The sequence below is a fragment of the Haliaeetus leucocephalus genome, unplaced genomic scaffold, assembly GCF_000737465.1.
Source record: "Haliaeetus leucocephalus isolate CR32 unplaced genomic scaffold, Haliaeetus_leucocephalus-4.0 Scaffold340, whole genome shotgun sequence".
NCBI lineage: Eukaryota > Metazoa > Chordata > Aves > Accipitriformes > Accipitridae > Haliaeetus > Haliaeetus leucocephalus.
Genome location: NW_010972776.1, coordinates 673,244 through 688,061, shown reverse-complemented (window position 1 = coordinate 688,061; position 14,818 = coordinate 673,244). Strand labels below are relative to the sequence as shown.

Here is a 14,818-nt window from a genome sequence, read left to right as displayed (position 1 = left end):
GAGCCATTTGCAGGACAGTACACTTTGCTGTAATTGTGGGTATTTGGTGCTGAGTTTTATAAAATACTCAGGACAATGGCCATAATAAAAGATGTATTGCTTTCTGCAATTTGCCAGCTTTTCCTGTGCACTTTCCAGTGCTTTTCAGATGCTGTCATAGCCTGACAGCTTCACAGTCCTGTAATTAGAAAATAAAAACCAGGCTGTGTTCTTGACAAATGACCCCCATGTGCAACAGAGAGAAAGAAGAAAGGCCCAGCTGGGTAGCACAAACATTAAATTCATCTGACTGACACTACTGGCTTAATTTACATTTGTCACAAAAATGGTAGGTGGAAATCTGCTTTTGGAAGAGTAAGATAGCTTTAAAGTCGGCTTATACATCAACTGCATTTAGTGCTTCAAAGTTTTGTGGTTTTGCATTATCACACATAGTGTGCTGACAGCATGTCCTGGAGCCACAGCGTAATAAAACTGGCTGTGTTGATCCTTGAACGTATAGGTAGAAGAACACTGAAGTAGCTGTGTTGATACATGCAAATCAGTGCTAGAATGCTGTATTGAGCTTTTAATGTGCACAGTTTGGGGGTAATTTTGAAAAACCAGAGAAACCAAGAAGTGTAGGCTGAAGGATTAGGAAACAGGCCTTTTACTGAGAAATTCAAGTTTTACAGCTTACCAAGGAGAAAATTAGGATCAGAATTTACAAATGCCAAGTATGGAAGAGAGTTGGTTAAGGACTGGTGTTTGAGCTAGCACACCAGGGTATAATAAGGTTCAGTAACTAAGGGGTTGACAGAGCCTTGGTTAAGTAGTTGCAGCAATTAATTGTTTTACCAAATAGAAAAACATCGTTGACTTATTTCTAATCAGAAACAGGACTCTCTAGCAGTGGAAATATCTAAATCGGAAGGGCAGGAACCCAGCCCTTGAGATGGTTTTGTGCCATATAAATGGCCAGAGGAGAAGATCACAAGGATTGCTGTCCTGCAGAAATGCGCACTGGAGGGAAGGTGTGGGGTCACCAGGGGCGTCAGGTAAAGTCTGACACTTATTCCTTACTCGCTTAACCCTTGAAAGTATTCAAGGGTTAAGTGAATAACGACGCTGGCTGGATCTTGGGAAAGAAAAGCAGCCAAGGCAGAAACTCCTGTGAGCAGAGCAGAAAGCTGGGGGAGAGGACAGGTCGTGCCACTGTCCAAGACAAAAACTCAGAGAAGCAGCAGCCCTGGACTTCAGGGATCACCAATTTGTGCTATTCTTCTAGCTTTTGAAGAGCAGCACTGCACAGGTTTTGTTTAAGAAAACTTGTTCCCAGGCAATATCATCTTTGCAATCAGCAACTATATCAAGTTTTTCATCACAGGGTCCAGCATCAGCCCCTCTTTCTAGTGCCAGGAAGGCTGTGCTGGGGCAGGCAGAATGGGAACTGCCTTTTCCTGGGACTCTTTCCCTAAATTCTGGCTATTGGCCACTGTCAGAGAGAGGATGTTGCAGCAGACAGACAGAACTAAGCCCACTAACTTGTTTAATACCTCTTCATAAATATCTAGCCCTCTACCCAAGCTTCGTACTCAGTGTTCGTAATCTTCAACCTTGCAGGCGAGTGCGACGGTGTCCCTAAGGCACGATCCCATGGTGATAAACCTGTGATAACGCGTCCCCCTGTGAGACCTCCGGACCCACCGTGCCGCACTCCTGTCCCTCCGAGGCTGGAGCAGAGGCCAGATCTGATAGCAGGAACAGCAGAAGAGATGCCTTCATCTGTGTAAGTCAGCAGCCGTCAGCGAGCATGCAGTACCTGGGGTGGGCAGCTCGGCCCGAGGGAGCTGTCAGCACCCAGGGGCTTGGGGAGGTGTGGGGGGACAAGGTCAGCCTGGGTGGTGGGAGTAGGAGCTGGTGTCACCTACTGGGAATTTTGGAGGAGGAGGAAGAGAAATACCACGTTGGTTTCCAGCGCTGGTGGTATACAATGGCTGGAGCCTGTGGACATCCCCTTCGACACGAGTGCAAGCGTGGGTTTGAACATCACGTTGAAAAGCTGCGCAGAGGGCATGGCCTGGGAGAGCAGCATGGCCATAGCAAAGGCAAACATGCACAGGAAAAACGAAGCGCTGAACCTTCTCAAGCACAGCCCTGGGGCTAAGCCTTGTCCCATCACCTTCTCTGCTATTTCTCCTGTCAGTGAAGCTGGAGAGCCCCTCCCTGCCTGGCTCTGAGCAAGCCTCTCAAATGAGACACTTCCCGGGGAAGGACAAGATCCAGCTTGGATCTCTCTTAAGGAAATTGGATGGAGTTCAGTTTCAGCATCAGGTTTCTTTCATATTTTAATGAGACAGAAACCCTGCTGGCTTCAATGGGAATTAAAGAAAAGAAAAAAGGGTGACTAAATACAGGGATCTCAGCCCAGCAGCCAGGACGGGTCGGTGGGAAGGCTGTAGCCTGGGTGCTGCCGCGGAGCTCGCTGCTGCTGCACATCCAGCAAAGATGTGCATTCCATTCCCCTGCCATCGGAGCGGGGCAGCACCCCAACTCAGCGCTAACACCCCTCACCTTGCGCTCTGCCACTGCACCGCAGCCCTGGGGTGTGCGGGGGGCCACCCCCCGGGGCCTTGCTCTGCCCGCAGTGACACGAGGTGCAAAAGCATTTGTCGTGAACTGAAGTGTCTTTGTGCCGTGGAAGCCACGCAGCCCGTGAGTGACGATCTCCGGCAGCGGTCCTGGGGGAAGCGCCTGCCGTGGGAGAGCTCCCGAGTTCATGCTGCGCTGGCCCCTGCTCTTTGCAGAGAGCCCCCAGTAAAGCCGCGCTGTGCAGCTGATCCAAGTCCTGCATGTTCATTCCTTAGTCTAGCAAAGGTACTGTGAGGTTCAGCTCCACGCCTGCAGGGCAGGAACAGGCCTTGCCTTTGCTCTCCTAAATCACTTGTTAGAACTTTTCTGTTCTATGAGGACATTTGGAAGCTAAATACGAAGCACATAAAAACTGAAGGAGAGGCCCTGAAAAGTGATGGATGCAGGTTTATAAACCAGTATGTAGGATTATAAGCAAGAGCGTGGAAATAAGCAGTGTGGCGAAAAGCGACTAAGGGCTGCCTGGCCAGGGCGGTGTGAAGGCAGAGGGGAATGGAGCTGGCAGCATGAGGAGCACGGCTGCTGCCTCAGCAGAAAAGACATCATTAGAAGGTGATTGTCTTCAGCGTCTGCTGATGCTACTGCTCTTTTCCCTGGCACAGATGAGATCTCATTAACAAATTGCCTTATTGGATAACTGGAGTAACCTGTCTTGCTCTCTTTGCAGGGTGGCCTCTAGGACAAAGTTCTTTGAGACAGCTTCCCGAAGAACAAGCAAGTAAGCCTGGCACTGGGAAGTTGGCATGTTAATAAAAGCTGCCCTGCTGCATAGGGTGCTCCCTCTGAGGCAGAGCAAGTCAACTCAGGAAGCCCCAGGCCTGACCTTCTTGCCTTTCATACTCATGGGCAGAAGATGGGTCTCAGCTAAAATGCTGGAACTAAACAGAGAGCACAAAGTGTAAAATGTGACTCCAGATACAGACTTGATAAGTTATATGTAAATATGCTAAGTAATAAACATATCTATGGATTCCTTTTATCACGCGTGTATCTAAGTCAGCATAGTGCACGTTGTACTTAGTTCTCAGCCCTTGCGAAGAGCAGAGGTAGGATTGTGGGAGAGACAAGGAGGGCTGATTAGATCACAGCAGCTGATCAGAGATGTGAGACCAGAGAGTGGATGGTCCTACACACAATGTATGTGCAGGCATAGCTCCACCACGGAGAGGTACAGTGTGATGGAGTGATAGCTTGGGCACTGAAGCCTTCAGGCTAGGCTGGGATGGCAGGGCTTTGAATTGCAAGCATTATGCTTTGTGGCAGCAGATTTTATTTGTAATAATATCTGCTCATAGAAGCTTCAGCTTCTTCCTGCTTTTAAAGATCACCAACCTCTGCCAAAAGTGTGAGCAGGTTTGCACTAAGTGATAAATGTTGTCTGTTAGTGTTGACAGTGAGTTCTCTTGTTATATTGAAAAATATATCCCTGACCTGACTGTTACCCAGCCCTCTGTTTAGGTTTGTGGATCTGAGTTTGAGCATGCTTATTGCATTAATTTTTTTTCCTGTTTTCTTCTACTTCCTTATATACAGTTCTTCATCACCACAAGGCAGGATCCCAGGTGATGAGAGCTGAGGCTAAAGGTACGTGTTTATGACAATAAATGAAATAATAAACCAAAAGCACATGTGTAACATAAACTCAGCATTCATGGGGTGGTGGGAGTCCAGTGGAGGCAATGGGAATCTCAAAAGAAAGATGAGAAGAAATGTCCTTCCTGTAGGAGACCCTTGCAGGAGGAAAGATAATGACTAGAGGTGGGGCGTGCTCTTTGCTGAGGTGGTAGTATGGCAGGGCAGAGTAAATCAGCCTGCTCTGCCCTTCCTGAGCCTCCTCGCTGCAGCGCTCAGGGTAAATGTGAGCACTATGCAAACGGCAGTGCTGAGGCCTGGGCTTGCTCTCGTTGTGGTTTTGCCATCACTGACGGATTTATACTGCTGCATAGAACGTGCTTGTTTTCTTCTTCCAGACTTTGTAAGCACCTCAGCCCAACTAGACCCAGGAGATTTTGTGCTTGTGAAACGGACGTGTCACAGCTAAGACTTTTCCAGTTCTGGTGCCCCTGGAGAGCAGCTATCTTACCGGATGATAATTTCAGAGCACGCTGTTGTAAGTGGCTCAAGAAATTAGAAGAGAGGGAGATAACGATGGGGAGAAGACACTACCCACACATATGTGTTGAACTGTTCCCAGTCCTTCCGCCACTCCTCTCTGCGCAGGCTGTGAAGGATGATCATGTGTGCCCGTTCAGGTGACCAGCAACTTTTGCAGGGCTGGGTGAACACCGACGAGCTGTGGAAGGGACCGCGGGGGATGGGAGTGGCCATTTATCTGCTCACTTTTTGGTAAATGCGCCTTGGCAAGAGTGACCTTGGACAGACATTGGAGTCAGAACGCAAGGGGCTGACTCCCCGTGCTTGGATGCAAGGGTAGAATGACTGGAGTTTGGGTTGCCCCCCCTTGCCATGAGAAGCTCCTTCCTTTATGTTATGTTTTCCTTGCTCAGTAAGCTATAGTGTGTTTTTCAGTGTGTAGAAGAGCAGTGTATGTTACTGGAAATGCTGCTGGTGCTAAGGCAGGCAGGACAGGAATTGGGGGGACCATCATGCTTAGCTCTGCAGGACATCTCTTCATCTCCTCCCTGGCGTCGGCATGCCCCCGTCCTGGAAAACCGTGCCGGCAGACATGGATGTGCCAGGGGGCTTTGCCTGAGTGGGGCCGCAGCCCCTGCCTGTGGGTCGGCTTTCTGGGCAGCACCGGTCGGGTCAGCAGCCTCTGAGAGCACCGCTGGGAGAAGGAAGCGGCAGGAGTTGTTCCTCGTCCTCCTCCTCCTCTTCCTCCTGTGTGAGCCACTGTCCCACCAGATCCACTTCCCTCAGGCCCACCAAGAAGTCTCTGTCCCAGGGTTGTTCTGGTGGACCAGCACAGAGGTGGCGAGGAACTGAAACTCGATGAGTGTGGGTCAACCCATTTTTCTGAGAGGCGCACAGTTTCTTGTTTGCTTGTTACATTAATTTCCAGTCCAAGAGATGTCCAGTCTCTTTAACTCAGCAGCGGCCGTGTAGATGATGCCCTTTGGTCTGGAAGGTTTCTCCTAACCAGGACCACCCCTAGTATCCCTGTTAACAGTAGAGGCTTATTGTCGTTCCAGCTGACACCAGGGCTCAGTTCCTGAGCTGTAGTGTTTGCCTGTAAATAGGCAATGAGTGGCTTCCCTGCTTCCTCTCACCTGCTCAAAGGCGGCTTCCATGTTTTGAATGATTTTCCTTGGGTGCTGGGAGCATTCCCAAATCAGTGGCCAAACATCCCCATTAGCTGCTTCCCGGGTGCTCCATCCTCTCGAGCGCGCTTTGCCTCCTGCCTGGTGCAGGTTTGCCAGTGGGATGCTGCCGCGGTCCTTCCCGTGCTGTCTGCTGATGCTTGCCTTGTGTGTGCGTCTAGCACCTGTCTGCTTTATTGCTGAATGTAATTCTGGCGTTCACTGGACACACACGTGTTGTGTCAATGGTGCTTCTGCTCCCTCGGGCTTTGGCGGTGCCCCAGCTGCTCACTCCTGTACTCCTGCTTTGAACAGTGGCACATAAAAGTGGCTTTAAGAAAAAAAAAAAAAAAAGCGATATCAATGCCTAGACTGTATTACACACACTGGCATCTCAGGGCTTTTCAAAGCTACAGTGAGCCCTTTCTGCTGCACCCTCTCATGAGTGGCCAGGAGGTGTGAGCAGCACCAAAACAGAGCGCATTGTGTTTTTCTGATCAGGTATCTGAGAGAGCAGGTCAGACGGAGCTGTGAGCCAGCAAGGTGCCCTGACCAGCCCAGAACGGCTGTGGTGGCTGGGAAGCCTCTCCAGCAGCCCGGCTGCGGAGCCCCAGTCTCCTGCCGTGGATGGGCACTGGTGCCCAAGCCTGCCCTTTGGTGGCTTTGTCACCCTCTTGGGGTGGCTGTCCCAGAGGACAGAGCTAGGGTCTGCGGGAAGAAAGAAATCCGAGGGAGTTTGGTTTTAAGTCTGACATTGCAAACAATGGAGGGAAGCAGCTTACTAGAAACGTATTTCATTGTGTCCTTAAGTAATTTCTCACGTGTGTGTGCTGGTTTTTCCTCCTCTGTGCGTGCAGCCGAACGCTGGGGACCAGCGGTGGAGCGGTGGTAGGTTGTATCAGCTGTGCCGGTGGAGGCCTGTGGGGCACAATCCCTGCTGCCAGTGCCACAGGAGCAACACAGCTGGGAACGCAGGATTTGCCCTGTGCAGCCTGGCAGGGCCCGCAGACATCAGCCATCAGAGCCATTTTGTCATGTAAAAGCGTAGATTACTTCAAGTGTTTATAAAGTTTCCATGAAGTAAAAAAAAAAAAAAAAAGAGTCCCAAGTATGCTTTTTCCTCCTTTAAGCAATGCCCCAGTGTTGCCCATGCTGCAGCCATCCTCTGCTCTGCAGATCCCACTGCTCGGGTACCACAGGCACCCCGGCGATGCAGCCGACCCTCCCTGCGTGTGGCCAGGGCACATGAGCGTGACTTGGGGCAGTGGGTTTGCACAGGGGTGGGTTGAGCATGGACCCCCTTGTTCTGCCTGTTACAGAGAGGCATGTTTGGTAGTATGTGGTTTTAAAATGTTTTCTCATTTTTAACTTCAGCTGCCTGGTTCTTGTTCAGCTGCCTCTGTCAGCATAAACACCTTTCTACTTATTTATGATTACTGCAGACACAGCACTGGCTTCTTTCCATCTATCCAACATCTTTTTCCCCTCCTCATATCTGTTTTCCCATCCCTCTCAACTCTGATGTTAATGTGCACTACCATTTGCTTTTCAGGCGTCTTGCTTTTATTTAACAAAAAGATCTCTCACAGGAGAAAACAGCTTTGTCTCTTAAATGGGAGTCTTGCAACCTGCTTTTGAGCCTGAATTTATGGAGAAGTGCCCGACCAAGGTGACCACACAGGAGCTGGCAGCAGCATGTGAGGTACCAGGAGAGGGAGGGTGCTCCTGGGATAAGCGTGGGGTGGGCGAGCTGTCCCTGCTGCTTGGCAGCCTGCACGGTTTGCTTCTCTGCCCCAAGAGGAGATGCAGCCGATTTCCACACTTCCTAAATACACCACTCACTCCTTTGTTGAGTGATACTTTTTAAATTTTTTTTTTTTAACCTAATAACATGTGGCTGGAAAAGGCTGCAGCTGAGGAACCCCTCCGGCGGTTTGAGATGAATGAATTCAGCTCTAGTGTCTCTGAGGGTCTTCAGCTGAATGATGGGGAGCTTTCTCATCTACACCCTTTTTCAGGCCTCTAATTGCCGTATTCTTCTCAGCATCCTTGCTGCAATTACTTTGTACCATCCTAGCCTTAGTTCAAGGGCGCTGAGCGTTGCAGCATGCGCTCCAGGTTTGCAGGCTCAGAGCAGGTCTGTGTCATGCCCCGGCTCCAGGCCCCCGAGCAAGCACCCGGCTGGGCGCCGTCCCGGCTGAGCACGGTCCTGCCTTCCCAGTCCCCGGTCAGCATCGCGGCACGGGGCCTGAGACCCCGCTTGCAGCGGCAGGAGCGGTCCCCGGCAGTGGCATCCAGCGCTCCACGGCTCCCCCAAGGGGCAGCTGGGCATGGGGTGCCTGCCTCCCCCCAGCACCCCAAAGCACCGCATCTTTCTTCCAGCCCCAGGAATACCCAGTGCCCTTTAAGCCCCTGCACCGTCCGCCATAAGGGAGCAGGAATGGAAAAGGAGTCCCTGAAGCACCTTTGCCACAGTAGGATTTATTGCAGCTCTGTGCATTTTGACAGTCTTGGCCTTTCTTCTCTTACCAAAGAAGAAAATCACTCTCCTGGCAGGGAGCGTGAGTGAAATGCTGATTTCCTCATAGCTGGGCTCTGCCGTTAGCAGTGGGCTGAATCGCACAGTTCATGCATGGGGCTTGTGGCACATAACGTGCAATGCTTCCTTTGCTCCCTTTTTGGTTTTCCACATCTCTTCAGCTGGAAAGACTAATCCTAATAACGTAAACTGGCAAGAGCCAACAGTCCCGATCAAATACTACAGCGCGCAACAGGCCGGGGAGCCTGGCTGAGACCCTTCCTCAGCTCCTCCAGCCCAATGTGCAGCTCATTGCAGCCTGAGTGCTTGCGGGGCTCAGGGGCTGAAACTGCTCATTCGCAAGGGCTCGGGTCAAATCTGTAATTTGGAGAGCTCAGCGCGTAGGCGGGTGCTCAAGCTGGGGGCCATTGGCTCGGCTGTGGGTTGCACCCTCTGCCATGGGGGCAGGAGAGGGGCCAGAGAGGGAAGGAGTGGGCAGGTGGCTCCGGCTGGCACCGGGACATCACCTGGAGATGCTCCATGGCCCCGAGGGTCCTGCCTGCCACTGGCACAGGCAACGGCATGACCCTCTGTGCGTCCTTTTATAAATTAACCTAATCCCATCTTAACCACAGCTAGGTTTTGATTAAGCCCCCGAGCAAGAATACAGACTGCACAATCTCATTTCTTTCGTGATTAGAAACCTTCTCCTGTTTTTCATCCCAGGAATATTTGGGGCTGTTATTGCTGAGTTACCTCTGGGGTACTGAAGGACAGGGTGGAGGTTTGTCAGCAATAATTTGGGGAGGGAAATGGTGATGGTGAGATGGGAACTGCTTACCAGGACTGCAGTCACCGGGCACTGCTGCAGCAGCCAGGAGACCAGGGCCGGGGCCGTGTGCTGGGAGCAGTGTGGGATGCAGGGAAAGGCTGGATAAAGCGTGTGGGGGTGGGTGGGCTTGGGAGCAGCCCCCATCTGCCCTCCTATCACCAGGCAAGCTGCTTTGTCCAGGTCTTGCTGTGTTTGCAGTCCTGACCTGCACCCAAAGGGTCTGGCTGCAGCCGCAGCTGCCGCTGCGGGTACCCTGGGGCTGGCAGAAAATCTCACTGCATTTTCATCCAGAGTCGCTTGGGCTCTAGGCTTGCCGGTAAAAACACAAAACGCTTCAATGTTGGAACTAACAAAAGATCCTTGTTAAATCTAGAAAAAATGACCAGCAGCATTGTGGAGCGGCGGCTGCCCCTCAGGGGGCTGGCAGCGGGCACAGCCCCACACGTGGCATCCCCTGCCGGGTGCCTGCTGGGGGGCACATCCCACCCTGCTCCTGTGCCCGGGAGCATCCCCTGCCTGGGATGGACACAGGGTCATGATGCCCAGGTAGCACAAGCCAAAGCAGTAGCTTGAGGGTTGGGGTTTTTTTTTCTTTTTCCCCGGCTCTTTGTTTCTCTGTAGCTTCCTTTGGGGGCTGTAATTTTTCCAGGGGTGGATGCCTTCAAAACAACAGTGTTTCAGTGAAAGAAACTGTTTTCTTTTTCTATTAGCCCTTGTAGTGAATGATTACAGACTGGAAGGAGCACTGAGGTGCTATCCCAACAATTCTGGTGTCCCAACCCCCAGGTGCGTGGTTTGCTTTCTTAAGGAAAATGTTTTGATTTCATCTGAGCAAGAAAAATATTTTCCAGCATAAGTAATACCTTGTAGTTTTTTATACAGAGAAAAGATATCAAAACAAGAAGTTTCAAAGCTCAAGACTGGGCCTCAGAGAGAAATTCCCAGATGAAGGATTTGGAGAGGTTAAAGGCACACTTCAGTAGACACATCTATATGATAAGTTTAGAATTGAAATGTACTTAGTGGAGCACTGACATCTTAATTTATGTGCTGCACAGAGATCCATAAAGGCACAGGAATCCACCCACGCAGGACTTCTTGCTAGATCAGAGTCTTAGTTTTAAACTCCATAATTCTCTCTGGCCCAACTCGCTGCACAATTAACCAGCTGAATGCTCTGATTTAGGACCAGCTTTCTACACCAGACATTTTCTTGGCAACTGTCAGCAGCATTACTTGGCCTATACATCCATAAATCAAGAGTCAGGCCAGCAAAAAAAATAATATCCTGCCATGGACTTAAAAATTCAGGAGGCGCTTTGAATTATTTCTTTACTTTCCTTATATTTTTGGAAGTTTATGGAAGAAGTGCTTTCACAGCCTCTGTCAGGATCTGTGAGAGCTCCTAAAAAGCAGAAGTTCTGAAGATTCTTGAAATCATATATAAAAGGTTGCTATTTCCATGGAGGCTTAGAGAAACACCCCTTCACCCCCCCCAGCACATTGCCCCCCAGGACCTCCATCCTCCTGCAGGTCCAGCATCCTTTGCTCTTTGCATCCTTTGTGTCCTGCACACCCTGGTCCCTCCCCGGTGCCTCGGCCCCGCGGGCTCATCCCGGCACTGTGCTGCCGGGCCATGCCCCTGCGGTTGCTCTGCTCCAGCGGGGACGGGACGCGGGGCACGCAGGTCCCTGCTCGCCCTCTCGTTGGCGTCTACCTGCCGCCGGTGGTGGGAGGCGGCAGCAATTTTGGGCAAGGAGCAAACCCCAGAGTTGGCTGACATTCCTCGTGTCAAGAGCACACGAGTCGGCGTGACCGCACCGAGGTCTGTGGCTGCTGGACAAGCTGCCGGAGCCCAGCACACATGGAGGGCAGAGCAGCTCCCAGCGCCTCTCCCAGCTGCGCATGCCGCGCTTTGCTCAAGTCAGGCAGGATGCAGGAGGTGCCAAGTGTGCTGAGATGGGAACTTCAACAGTAGTGAGAAACAGGCAACCGCCGTCATCAAACAACTGAGTTGCTGGCGACTCTAGCATCCCTCCAGTGAAGCAGCAATGCCTTCTCCATGCGGGGTGCTCCTCGCCCAGCGCATCACATACTTCTGATACAGAAAGGAACCTCCTGAGGGGCCCCTGCCCCTTCCTAGCTGCTCCCTGGGCAGGGATGGGGTGAGCTGCAGGGGCGGTCAGAGAAAGGGCAGTAAAGAAGAAGGGCTGGGGGCCAGACCCTGGGTGTCCCCCTGGAGTAGCCAGCCTGGGGACTGCTGCAGCCGGACCGGGCAGGTCACTCATCTCCTCATCAGAGACAGCTACACGGGCAAACCTGATGACTTGCCCCAGCTCAGCGATGCATGCCAACGATATGTGCTGCCAGCCTTGTTATTCATCTCCACGCTTTTCTCGACAGTAAGGATGATTTCTGTGTGAGGCTGGTGTGTGCACACATGGTAAAAAAAACCCCAAAACCACACCCCAAATGCCCTGTACCAAAGGCTTGGCATGGACAGCATATTGCTGCACTCCTGTGCTGGCTGTAAGCTGCTCTCCTGTTAAAACCTGCGCCTCTCCTGTTGAAACCTGCGTCTTAAAGCACTTCATGGTGTTCCCACAGGGATTTGGGCTGGGCTGAGCAGACTGCTGACCTGGGCACGAGAGGAGCAGCGAGCTGCAAGAGCCCATCGCTGCCTTCGCCAGGGCCTCAGGGAGGGCTCTGCACCAGCGCTGAACACAGCCCGGGTACCGGGGGGGGGTCAGTGGGATAGCGGTGGCCAAGCTCTCTCTGAGGGCTCCAGGTGAAGCCTGGAGTTTTAATTAGTCTGTCTTGGAGGGAGTTGCAAAAACTTGTTATGCAAATTAGAGAAACTAAACTGCATTTAAAGGACTTTTATAATAATTAATTAATTTGCTCAATACCAGGCCCCGCATGATCTCAGGCACACCATCCCACTCAGCTTCTTACAGCTGGAGTCCTTTAGAACCCAGGGTTTGTATAAACAGAGGTCTCAGGCCATTGTCTGCAATTGCTTTAAGTAGTCCATAGGCAGTTTTAGACCCATGGCAAGCTAGTGTTCTGGTGGGTCCTGGTCCTGTTTCTGTTCTTTGACTGGGAGAAATAAGTGCTGTTAGATATCGTCAGTCACAGAACAGTTCAACAGCCAGGTTCTGAACCCTTAATACGATGCAGAGGCACCACCAGCCTGCCTGCCGGCACAGCTCAGCACCCACATTGCTCATCCAGCCACGGAGCTGAGCCCACCTTGGCGAAGGTGACGGAGGAGCTGCCCGGACCACCGGGGACAGGAGATGGTGACCGCGGCTGCAGAAGGAGTGGGGAGCCCCCGCTGACGTGGGACTTTGGCAGCAGGTGGGTGTCTCACAGGGGACACTGGCCAAGCAGGGCACTGGGGGTCCCCACAGTTGGGGTGGGTTTGGGCTGTGCTCTGACTGAGATCCATCCACACCTGAAATAATCCAGCGTGCAGAGCATCTCCCTCCACCGGCTCATTGTGGTGCAGCCTTAGAGGGTGAGTGCAGCCCATACCCTGATACAGCTGAAGGCATGCAGGGAGATGGTTGCCAGTGCAGCTGTCAGTGTGTGCAGTGCTCCCAGGGTCCCTGAGGAGGTCAACCACTGTTGAAGGGTGTCTTAAAAGCAACTCAGTATCATTTTAGGAAATGGAACAATTTTTCTGTTTTAAAAATTTCCCACTGGCTGTTCTAAGGATCTTTAAAGCACAGAGCCATTTTAGGGCTGCTTGGCATGAGATGTTTTCAGAAAAAAAAAAAAAAGATTGATTCCTCACTTGGTTTCTGCTGTTTGAGCCCATCCTGCAGCAGACGGGCCCCCTGCCAGGCACAGCCTGCTGCGCCCCATGTGCCGTGAGGAGCCCCGCTCGCTTGGCTGATGGACTCTTTCAGAAAAGGTCCAGAAAGGGCACCCGGCAGTCTGCCTGGGACAGGGGCTATTTGCTAACTGGGCCAGGAGGGTTAGGGCCAGCAATCTGCAGAGACCAATCCTCTGCAGACACTCAGACTAATTTCCTTGCTGTTCTCATGCAGGCAAATACTGTGCAAGCCACACAAGGCTGGAGCCCATTAAGAGGACAGAGGCCGGTGTAAGATCAAGAGATGCAAACCCAGGTGAAAGATGTGTTGGACCGGTGGCTCCTCAGTGTCCCAGGGGATGTTGGTGGCCAAGTAAAAGTCTGATGGGGGACACTGGGGCTAACATGTTGACAGGTATCTGAGATAGCACCGCAGCCTGTGAACGGCAGTGGATTTTTCTGTTGATTAAGGGTGTATTTTGAAAAATAACACATTTTTAACTGTGACTCAAATGGAGGGATGGGACCAGATTCTCTGCAGATGACTAAACATGACACTACTCCACATGGGCAAGGCTTTTTGTACGGCTAAGGACACTGTGCTTTCAGCTTGCGGGGTATCGGTACATGTACTGCTGCTGTGCAATTACACACTAGACATTGCTAGCTATTTGTGGACGGATGAGGTTTGGGGTTTTTTTTTTTTCCAAGCTCTTTGGTTTGTCTTGCAGTGAATAAAATCTTGACCCTGTGCAGTATTCACATCTGTGCCTTGAATTAAAAAGTGGGCTGATAAGCAGTCTTTTTTATTACGTGGAGAGCACAGGTCAATTTTATAAAGAAGTTCCAGCAGAATGGATTTACAACTGCTCATAAAGATACTGAAAACAACAACAACAGGAAGAGGACACTGGCCTTTATTAGCTCCTTGCTTTGAGAAATACATTAATCAAATTAAATTCAGTTTAAAAGACCCAAAGAGGCATATATGAAAGGATTAGTCAATCGATGTGTAAATGAATTAGCAGTTCAGACATGTGATTAGTAGCAAAATCTGACTGTGAAAAAATAGCCTATGAATGACCAAACATACAGCCTCATCCACTGAGAAATGACCCACTGATTCCTGGCATCTTCAATAGCTAATATTCATCACACCAGGTAACATTTTTCATGTATATAACTGAAACAAAAGCCAAATACACGCACAGAGCAGTGTTCCAACAAACGAGATTCTGCCTTTATTGTACTTAGAACAACAACAGCTTTTAAGATTACAAAAAGAGCTGAACACCAAGCGTGAAGGTCTGCCCTGTGGCACAGCACAGGCTGAGTGCTTGCATGGGATCCAAGCATGGACTAAAACAGTCAAAAAGTGAAATTTTTATTTCCCCTAGCTTAGTGGGATTGGTTTTGTCTTTATCCTGGATGCCAGACAGGCTCCTCTTTTTGGTTACAAGAACAGACATCCTTCAGCCCCATACAGTGACTTCTGAGTCACGGTCGTCTCCTGCGCATCCTCCACTGCATCTCACCAGCCAAGGCAGCGGATGTCACTGCTCTCCAGTCTCGATGATGTCATAACATTGTAGGTCTCCATTTTCCTTATTCAACTGTATTCAGTTCCAATTTAAAAAAAAAAAAGAGCAGTGGCAACAATCCAACTAACATTCTTCTCTAGAAGCAGAATTTGGCCTCAGATGCTGTTAATTTGGGCAAAACACTGCCATTTCTGACAGGTGACTGAAAAACACTAC

The 14,818-nt window shown here is 50.8% G+C and overlaps 1 protein-coding gene across 2 annotated transcripts in view; it reads left to right on the top strand.

The window, feature by feature from the left end:
• OPHN1 (oligophrenin 1) overlaps nt 1-13,376 on the top strand; it is a 75,600-nt gene extending 62,224 nt beyond the window's left edge. Inside the window, exons 21-26 of one of the 2 annotated variants that reach the window (XR_774652.1) lie at nt 1,603-1,768; nt 3,299-3,349; nt 4,165-4,215; nt 4,602-7,593; nt 12,422-12,601; nt 13,297-13,376. Coding sequence is in view for 1 of the 2 variants with exons in the window: in XM_010572359.1 (XP_010570661.1) it covers nt 1,603-1,768; nt 3,299-3,349; nt 4,165-4,207 (260 nt within the window). In the remaining variant the exon portion in view is untranslated. Of the gene's footprint in view, nt 1-1,602; nt 1,769-3,298; nt 3,350-4,164; nt 4,216-4,601; nt 11,695-12,421; nt 12,602-13,296 lie in introns of those variants that run through there. The other variant, XM_010572359.1, reaches the window with a different exon arrangement.
• The last annotated feature ends 1,442 nt before the right edge of the window (nt 13,377-14,818 follow it).